Raw genomic sequence first — 9,509 nt, 5'->3', positions numbered from 1 at the left:
GGGGGACCGGGACCCCGCCGAACAACGCGGCAGCCCCGGGTGCGACGGACACGGGCCGGCCCGGATGCGGGCGCCGCCGTTCCGCACCTACCGGCTCCCAGCGCGGGGCTGCCCGCCTGTGCCGGGGTAACGCGCCGCGGCCACCGGCACCCACTCGGCAGCTCCGCATCCAAATCCCCGCCAGGACGCCCAGCGCCGCGCTCACGGCCGCCTGCCGGGCCCGGCAGCGCTCCCGACCGGAGAGAGGGCCGGCGGGACCGACGGCCGCGGGGAGGCAGGGTGCCGTGGCCGCCGAGGCGGGCGTTTACCGGAGCCGGCGGGGTTCGCCCGGCGGGGTTCGCCCGGGGACGTTTCCCCGGGCGGGCGGGACGGAGCGTGCCCAGCGGTGTCAGGGCGGGGAGGGCCGGGTGCCGGTCGGTGCGGGGCGCCGCGCTGTCAGGGCGCTTACCGACACCACACACACACCCCCCCGCACCGCACCGCCGTGCGCGGGGCGGCCGCCAGGCGCGCGCCTCCCCGGGCGGGGCGGGACCGCGCGTGCCGCCGGCTTCCCCCCCCCGCGCCATCCCCAACCTCCGCTCCCCAGCGCCGCGCGCCGGGCGGGCCGCGCCCCGCGCGCCATTGGCTTCCCGCACGCGCCGGGCCCCCGCGCGCGCGCGCCATTGGCCGCGCCGACACGCGACCGGCGCGAGTGGAGGGCGGGCGGCGGGAGGGGTGGGGCGCGAGGGAGGGGAAGGGAGGGAGGGGGAGGGGGGGCAGCGGGGACGCGGGGGGGGGACCCCGGCGCGTGCCGCTCCTTAAAGGGGCGCGCGGCGCCCGGCCGACACCGGAGACGTCGGGCCGCCACGCGCGAGGCGGGCGGGCGCGCCGCGAGCCGGCCCGCGCCCTGCCCTTGGCCCCCCCCGCTTCCCCTCTATGGGCGCGCGGCGCCCGCCGCCAGAGCCATGAGCCTGCCGCGCGGCGTCTGGGCGGAGGGCGCGCGGGAGCCGGCGGCGGGCGCGGAGTCCGGCGGCGGGTGCGGATTCGGAGCGGGCTGGCTCGGGGTGTGCTGCGCCGGCCGCCTGCCCGCCGCCTCTCCGCGCTACCTGCTGCCCGCCGAGGAGGAGGAGGCGGCGGCGGAGGGCGGCGGAGGGAGCGGGGCGCGGGGCGCGTCGGCGGGCGGCGGGCGGCCGCGGGGCGGTGGTGCCGGGGGCGGCGGGCTGCGGTCGCAGGTGAGCGGCGTGCAGAAGCAGCGGCGGCTGGCGGCCAACGCGCGGGAGCGGCGGCGGATGCACGGGCTGAACCACGCCTTCGACCAGCTGCGGAACGTCATCCCCTCCTTCAACAACGACAAGAAGCTCTCCAAGTACGAGACGCTGCAGATGGCGCAGATCTACATCAGCGCCCTGGCCGAGCTGCTCCACAGCCCCGCCGCCACCCCCGACGGCCCCGGCAAGGCCGACCACCGCGGGGCTCCCTTCGAGCCCCCCTGCGCCGCCGGGGCCGGGCCGCCGCCGGGGCCGCCGGCGCCGCCGCCGGGGCCGCCGAGGGCCTCCCCCCCCGGGCACGGCAGGACTCGCTTCCCCCCGCCGCCGCCGGCCGCGGGGGGTTACTCGGTGCCGCTCGACCCGCTGCACTTCCCCTCCTTTGCGGAGGGCGCCCTGATGGGACAGAGAGCCCCTTCCCCCGCCCTCCTCATGCCGCAGCCCGGGCCGCCGCCGCAGGAGAGGAGCAAAACGTCGCCCCGATCCCACAGGAGCGACGGGGAGTTCTCGCCCCGCTCCCACTACAGCGACTCGGACGAGGCCAGCTAGGGCGGGGGCGCCGACCCCAGCAACCCCCCCAGCGGGGCCGCGGCCGCCCCTCGGAGCACGGACTCCGCCGCGGGGAGAGCAGCCGGCCGCGGTGCCGCCGCCCCCAACGGCATGGGCTCCCCGCCGTCGCTCTGAAATCAGCCCCCCTCGCCTCGCACTCCCGGGCAGCTCCTCCGCTCGTCCGGGGGAAGGGCTGTTAGCGAGTGACTGTACCCGCCCTATCCGTCAGGGTTGGTTGTGGTTGGGTTTTTTTTGTTGTTTTTTTTTTTTTTTTTAACTTTTAGTTACCACTTTTAAAGTTTCTTTTGCCTAGAAGTCGTTGTCGTTCCCTCCTGCCAACACCCCATCTTGCAGCGCGGAGCCCGGTTCGCAGATGATGCACAAGGAGGACAAAATCCGGCCCCTCTGTCGCCGATGCCGGTGCCCGGCGGGCGAGGGGGGGGGCCTCCGGCGCCCTCCCCACCGGGACACGCACCCGCGCTGACATCCGCGTCTTCCAGGACACCCGTCCTACCCCGGGTCGTATTGCTGTGGAAACACACACACGCAGACACACAAAAATTTAAATAGCGCACCGTCTTGTCCTGTAAATAGCGGAGAAAAGGTGTATTTCCCTTCGCGCACCATGTCGGCGTCTTTTGGGGGGGAAACTTGGCGCAAGCACTTTATCAGCGGCTGGAGATGCGGTTTCAAGAGGAAAGCTACTAACTAACTGCCAATTGGAGACCAATATTTAATTAAGCCACTTAATCCTAACGCTCTCTTAAAAACGAAAACAGTTTTGTTGTGTCAAACTTTTATGTCCGTTTTATTTTGCTTTTGTGGCAATAGGAAACGTATTTATTATGGAGTGTTTGCTACTATTTCTGCTTCTCTTTTTTTAAAAAAAAACAAACTACACAAACTTTTCTACGACGAGAATCGTTTATTTTAATTTTAGCAAAGCCAGCTGCCATTGTTTTATGTATTTTAATTTTAAATAATTTTTTGAGATCAAATAAACGTGGGAAAAAAAGAACCAAAACCAGCCTGAAAGCGCGGTCGGGTTTAGCTTTTCCCCTCGCCCGCCCCGAGCCGGGCTGGTGCCAAAGCCCGTCGGCGGAGGGTGAGCGGGGCAGCCCCCGGCGGCGATATGGGGGTCCCTGCAAAGGGACGGGACGACGCGGAGCCCGCGGCCGGGATTGGGGTGGGGGGTAGGGGGTGTCCGTGCCCCGCGTGGAGTGGGGCTATCCCCGCCGCCTGCGCCGCCGGGATCGGGCCCCATCGCCGTCCCTGAGTCTTGGCAATGCAACAAGTGCAGGGTGCGGGACTCCTCGCTGCTCGGTAGCCGCCGGTTCCTGCGCCGCCGCTCGAGTCACAGCGTCCCCTTCTCCCCCCTCCACACACACGCACCCTCCCGGTCGGGGACAGGAGCGGGCCCCCCCACGGAGCCTCGTCTGTCTCGGGGGGGGGAAGATGTAAGTGGAAAGGGCTGGGAGCGGGCGGAGAAAACCGGCGGGGGTTTGGGGACAAGCGAGGAGCGCGGCGTTTCGCCGGCGGAGCAGGATGTGGCCCCAGGGCTCGGGTTAAACCCCGGGGCGGGGGGGCCTGATGCTTTGCCCGGCCTGCCCGTGACACCAGACACGGGGCTAAACCGGAGCGGTGCCGGTGCCGGCGTCCTGCTGGGTTCAGCAGGTGACGCCCGGGGGGGTCCGAGTGGCGATCAGCTCTCCAGGCGCGGCCGGGAGCGAGCGGCCCCCGCGGGAGCGCGGCCCCTGAGAGTGTCGCTTTCCCGGCAGAAACAGGGCACCTGCCCCCCCGGTAAGCCCGGGCTGCCGCCCTGCCCTGCCCGCCGCGAACACCCGCGGCAGCCGCCCCGTACCTGCCGGGGGGGGGAGGGGGGGGTACGGTCCCGCAGGGTGAAAAGTTCATCGGTAGGGTCATTTCCCTTCCTAAAATAAGCCTTTCTTTTTTTGCGGGATGGGTCACCTTTGGTTTACGGCGTTTATTTCTGGCCTCTGGGAGCCGGTCTCGCTCCTTGGGGAGCACGCGTGGGCTCCCAGCACGGGAGCGATGCTGCGGAGCAAAATATCACCAATTTTGGGGGGTGGTGGTGGTGTTTTGGTTTTTTGGGTTTTTTTTATTTGTTTTGTTTATTTGCGAAGAGGGTTCCGGGGGTGCCGGCGGGGCGGCCGTGGGGTTGCGGGGGTGCGGGCACCCTCCCTCTGCCCCGCCGTCCCCAGTCGCTGCCTCCGCGGCTGCGGACGGGCGAAGGGGTTGAAAAGCGCGGATCAAAATCCTCCCCGCTCCCTGGGACGGGGGTCCCTTCCATCCCCCGACAGATGAGCGCACCGCAAGGCGCAGTTGGTGCTCGCAGCTACAGCGCAGCACTCGCCGTCTGAGGGGCTTTTACTTCTTCTTTTTTTTTTTTTTAACACTTCTTTGAAAGAGATACCCAGCCGCATTTCCATTTTAAGGTTCAGCTATAGAGTTTGCATAACAACCGCTTGGCAGCCCCCCCCCCTTACACTCCGTTAACAAGCTGTAACGTATAGCTGCAGGTTGCTATAATCTCATTAATATTTTGGAAACTTGAATATTGAGTATTTCAGACTGCTCATTCCCCATATGCCAGGCCACTCCCGCTATGCTGGCTGGTTCCTTTCTCTCCATTATTAGCAATTAGCTCCTACCTTCCAAAGTCAGATCCAAGTATCCAAGATACTAGCAAAGGAATCAACTATGTGTTGCAAGCTAAGCATGCTTAATATCTCCCAAACAAACAAAGAGACAACATTTCTTTAAGTAATGAAGATGGATAAATCGCTTTATTGAGCTTGCGACAGTGTTTGTTTTGTATAGACTAGCGCAAATTTTTTTTTTTTTTAACAAGAGCGGGGACGCGCACCAGCCCCTGGAAGCAGTTTCGCCTCGTTTGCTGCGTCGTGGGGTTTTATCATCTTAAACGGGCTTTTATTTGAAAAGGGCGAGTCAGAAGCGCACTATCCGAGCGTTAAATTTTGGCTGAACGCTAAATATCCTCCGGGGTGTGCAAAAACAACCGGGGGTGGGGGGTTGTCGCCTTTGTGCGGGGCGCACGGCGGCTCCGTTGCCTTTGGAGCCCGGGTCGACGGATAAACCGCATACGCATCCGCGGGCTCCGGTGCGGGGCTCTGCCCGCCCGTTTCGGCGCGGGGATTTCGGGCGGCCGGAGAGCGGGCGGCAGGCAGTGGCGGTGGCCGGGCGAAGGTGGGGTGGGGGGGTCGAGTTTGCAGCGCGGCGGCCGGAGCGCATCGCTGCCTTGGAGCTCCCCGGCTGCTGTTTGCTCAACCTCTGGCCTCCGGGAAGGGGGAAGGGAAGGAAGGAGCGGGGGGAAAGGGTTAAACCCGGCGAGGGGAGACCAGAAAAGCGCAGGGACCACGGAGAGGGGGGAGCTGGCCGTGGGGCCAGTGTTTCTTAATTAGACCGGGGCGGACAATGCGATGGGGCGGACAATGGGGGGGGACAGGGGGGCTAGGGGGCGGGGGAGGGGGTCTGGCCCTGCTCCCGGCCGCGGTGCGCCGTGTCTGGAGCGGAGCACGCGTTGTCAGCTGGTGAGCGCAGCGGCCTTTCAGGCGGCTCCCCAGGGAGCTGCGCGCCCGCGGTGAGCTCCATCGTCACCCCCTCCCCTCCATGATCATCATCATCGGCCTCCTCCTCCTCCTCGGCGGCCCCCCTTATCCCCAGCCGAGCACAACAGCCAGCATTCAAGCCCCCCTTCCCTCCCTCCCTCCCTCCCTCCCTCCCCTCGCACAACAGCAGCGCAGTGGCAGCCACGCCACCTCCCAGCAACCAGCAACACGCGAGGGCACCGCCGGGGCACCTGAAAGAGTCAAAGCCAAAGAAAGGGAGACAAAGGAGGAGAAAAGGATACGCAGCGTAGCTGCTCCGACGGCGCGGAAAGGCAGGCGCCCACAGAGGGACGGGCGAGCCCGCGCGGGGGCCGGCACGCACGGGCGTGCACACGCGGGGATGCACTCACTCGCACGCGTGCACACGCTCACGGGGGTCCGAGCCGCTGCGGCGGGGATGGAGGCAGGCAGTCACCCCGCCTCGTTTCACACCGTGCGGGAGCAGGGGGAAGCCCCCCAGCACCTCTCCGCCCCGCAGCCCCGTCCCCGCGTGGGGCACCCCCCGGCTCGGGCTCCGCCGTCCGCCCACGACACTGCCACCCCCGGGCACCGTCCCCGGCACCTGGCAGGAGCCGTCCGTGGGTCAGGCCACCCGCCGTCGCATCTGCCCGGGACGTGTCAGCCCGAGGGAGAAAAACGCGGGGAAAGGGGCGAGGGGAGCGGGTTGTGCGGGGGTGAGGCGGGGACCCTCCGCGGGCAGCCCCGCAGCGCTCAGGCTGGGGCGAGGAGCCGCCGGCGCACCCCGGGGACAAAAGGGGCACGTTGTCCTGCCCCGGACAAGCCTTTGCGACGCCGTAAGGGGCTTCGCCCGGGGCCGGGTGTCCGGCGGGGCCGGGGCGCGCAGCCGGCAGCCCTCACGGAGCTGGGGTCTGGCCCCGGGAAGCCACACGCTGCCCTGCCGCCATCGCCTCGTTTAACTTCGGGGTGACTCTCCCGAAGTCCTCCTGCGGGGAGTTCGGTGAGAGCGCGGCTCCGCTGCTCATGCGGGGCGAATGCCCTGCCTCCTTCGGCTTTGGCCATTTCCAGGCTGCCCCGGAGCGGGGAAGACAGAGAGGCCTCTTCTGAAGCGCTATCGAATGGCACAAGGATGCCTTTGGGAGCCCAGCCAAGGCGTGTCAAAGGCGGTTTGAGCGGCGAGGCATTTAAACGCTACAATGGGTGGCTTTCTGGCGTGTGCTTTTCTCCCTCCCCGCACAGGACCGGGAGGAGGGAGAAGTCAGTGTTTACCGAGCTGCTGCAAGGGATGGGTGCGACACCGCCCCGGTCCCCACAGCCCGCTGCCGCCGCCGGGCGCTTCCCCGCGGCGGAGCGGCGGTCCCGGTCCCGTCCTGAACCGGCAGCGGGGAGAGCGCAGCTCCTCCGCCGCTCCCCGCAGCCTTTCGCCTCCAGCTCGGTTTAACCGAGGATGCTCGGGGTGTGCGGATGTCCCCAGCGCGGCGGGTAGCCGGGACTTGGCGACGGGAGCTTGTGCCGAGGCGGGGATGGGCTGTCTGTAGCGCTGCCAGGGAAAGCGAGATTCAGGAGTGGGAGAGCAAATCCCCTCCGCTAATGAAGAGATTTCTTTTTGCATTTCACCCCAATTTGTTTCCCCGTTTTCTCTTTTTTTCCCCCCCTTCCTTCCCCCGGCTCTTCCCTCTCGTTACTTCCCCTCTGCTCCCTTCTTCTTTCTCTTTCCCTGTCCCTTGCGGCTGACACCCCTTCTTCCCCGCTCCCTGGCTCTACACCGAGGCAGCAGCCCCGGAGGTGCGCGCTGCCGCCGCCGGGGTGCCCGGGAGAGCGGCGGGCGGCGGCGCGCACCCGCCGCGGGCGAGCGGGGCTGCTGCACTTTTATGGGGCGGTTAATCAACTGCACATCAGCGAGACAGCGCATCAGCCCATCTGCTTGATAGATATTCAGGAGGGGTCCAACTCTTTTGAAGTCTAATTTCTTCCCCGGGAGAACGCGCCGGGTAATTTAGCATCATTTCATAGGCAGGGCGGGCAGCGGGTTAACCCTTTCCCCAAGCGCTGCCTCCGCGGGTTTTCCTCCCGAGCGAGCAGGTTTTAATGCCTCGTCGCCTCACCGCAAACCGGTAAAAGTGACTCTTTAATGGTTCGTGACTCGCTGAAACGGGACACCCAGCCCACCCGCACGGCAAACCCCTCTTCGACTTGTCGGATTGGTATTTAAAAGACCTGTTTGGGACAAGCAATTCCCTCGATCCCACCGGGTCAGCGCGTATCATTTAATCTCCAAACACCCATTAATATTTTTACGTTTTATGTTTGGTTTGGGTTTTTTTTTCTTCCCACCCAACGCTTAGCAGCACAGTTTTATCCAGAGGCACAAGGGAGAGATGCGTAGGGCGGGCAGGGAGCAGCACATCACGCACGGTCTGTGGTGCAAAACTGGGCTACGAAATCCTCTTTTTAAGAGTAACCGAGCCTCTGCCCGCCAGGTGCGGGGGGCACATGGCTCCTCGGCTTGCGGGACCCCCGGCAGGCGTGGGGGGCGCCCGGGCAGGGCAGGACCCGGTCGCCGCTGCCGATGCGTGAGGGGGGGGGGGCGGTGGGGGGGAGGTGGCCGGTCCCTATCCCCCGCCCGGGGCCGGTGAACCGGGGGTTGAGGCCGATCCCGACAACGACCCAGCGGAGCTGTCGGAGCTCCGGCCCTACTGGGCAAGGGGGAAAAGTTCGACTCCGCAAATTTAGGAGCTTTTATTTATTTTTTTTTTTTCTGCTTCCTTCCTGCAGGACTCTGCAGAGGGATGCACTGACGAAACGCCCGGCTACTCCGTGCCCCCCTCCCAGGTGTAAAGTTTTCTGGTTCACGGGACACTTTGAAAATGAGCCTGAAACCGTTTAGTGGAGTCACCTGCTTCCCATAAAAACCCAAAAGCAAGCCTCGGGGACCCGGGCAGGAGCCGCTTCCGTGCCCTCAGTCCCCACCTGCACCTCGCTTATCTATAGTCAATATTTTTATCGTGCCCGAGGAGGGATCCTGCTCGCCTCCGGCTCCGGGGTGGCATCCGCCACCAGTAGCTACGCCCCGGCCTCCCGCCGCTCCCCCGGCACCGGGTCCCGTCCTCACTCCCCCCCTTTCTCCCTGTGAGCAGTGCGAGGGGGCTGGCTTTTTTATTTATTTAATTTATTAAATCCACCACCCGAGCTCCTGAAAGAGCGGTGTACGATAATGTCTTCTGCAACATCTTTCCTCTAAAGTCCCCTTTTAAAAAGGGTGTATGGGTAGGTTTTTTTGTTGTTGGGGGTTTTTTTTGTGTTTTTGGGGGGTTTTGTTGTTGGGGTTTTTTTAACACAGGAAGTCCTTGTTAGCAAATCTTAGGCAAGTTTGCTTAAGTGTTTTGCAGGAAGAGTTACTGCCAGGAGGGAGGCTGGGAGAAGGCTTGCCGCTGGTTTCCACTGGTGGGGTGATTAGGCTGTCTGCAGGGTTAGTGCAAAGCTGGGAGCAGGGGGGAAGCAGGGATCCCTGTCAGAGCAGGCACTGGGCTCTCTTGTAGTCCATTTTTTAAAAAGCAATGGAAAGTGCACTAAATACTTCTGTACCACTGGTTTTCTTTGGATTTCAGTTGAGGCGGGCAAAAGTATCACTTTAGTACTTGTTTTGAATTTACGCACATACTCTCCTTTTTTATTTTATTATTATTATTATTTTATTTTTCCCCACACAAGTACTAATTCTGAACTAAGGGCCAGTGTTATATGAAGGTCCCACAAAATGCTGGCTCTGAGCAAGCTGTGATGATCTGTAGGATAACCATGTACTAAACCCTACAGAAATAGCACAGTTGAGAACTTGACTAAAGTTTATATAGTTCTCAGTCCTTAACCTGCTCCTCAGCGTCCTGGGGAGGTATTATCCTGTCTATGGAGAAGGGCCTGAGCAAAGTTAAGTGACTTGCTGTGGACAGCAGGAGCCCAGGGCCAAAGCCATACTGTGTGCCCCCTTCTTCTCATACCACGCACTTTTGGATAGTCATAGAATCACAGAATGGTAGGGGTTGGAAGGGACCTCTGGAGATCATCTAGTCCAACCCCCCTGCCAGAGCAGCTTCACCTAGAGCAGGTT

General features: G+C 63.8%; 1 protein-coding gene across 1 annotated transcript; it reads left to right on the top strand.

The window, feature by feature from the left end:
- Positions 1 to 944: 944 nt before the first annotated feature.
- Positions 945 to 1,793, top strand: ATOH1 (atonal bHLH transcription factor 1). Its single transcript, XM_063335076.1, has one exon. The coding sequence runs from the start codon at positions 945 to 947 to the stop codon at positions 1,791 to 1,793; it is 849 nt and encodes a 282-aa protein (XP_063191146.1).
- The last annotated feature ends 7,716 nt before the right edge of the window (positions 1,794 to 9,509 follow it).

This window comes from Chroicocephalus ridibundus, chromosome 5 (genome assembly GCF_963924245.1).
Source record: "Chroicocephalus ridibundus chromosome 5, bChrRid1.1, whole genome shotgun sequence".
Taxonomy (NCBI): domain Eukaryota; kingdom Metazoa; phylum Chordata; class Aves; order Charadriiformes; family Laridae; genus Chroicocephalus; species Chroicocephalus ridibundus.
Note: the sequence above shows the minus strand (reverse complement) of the source record. Positions and strands in the feature narration are given on the sequence as shown.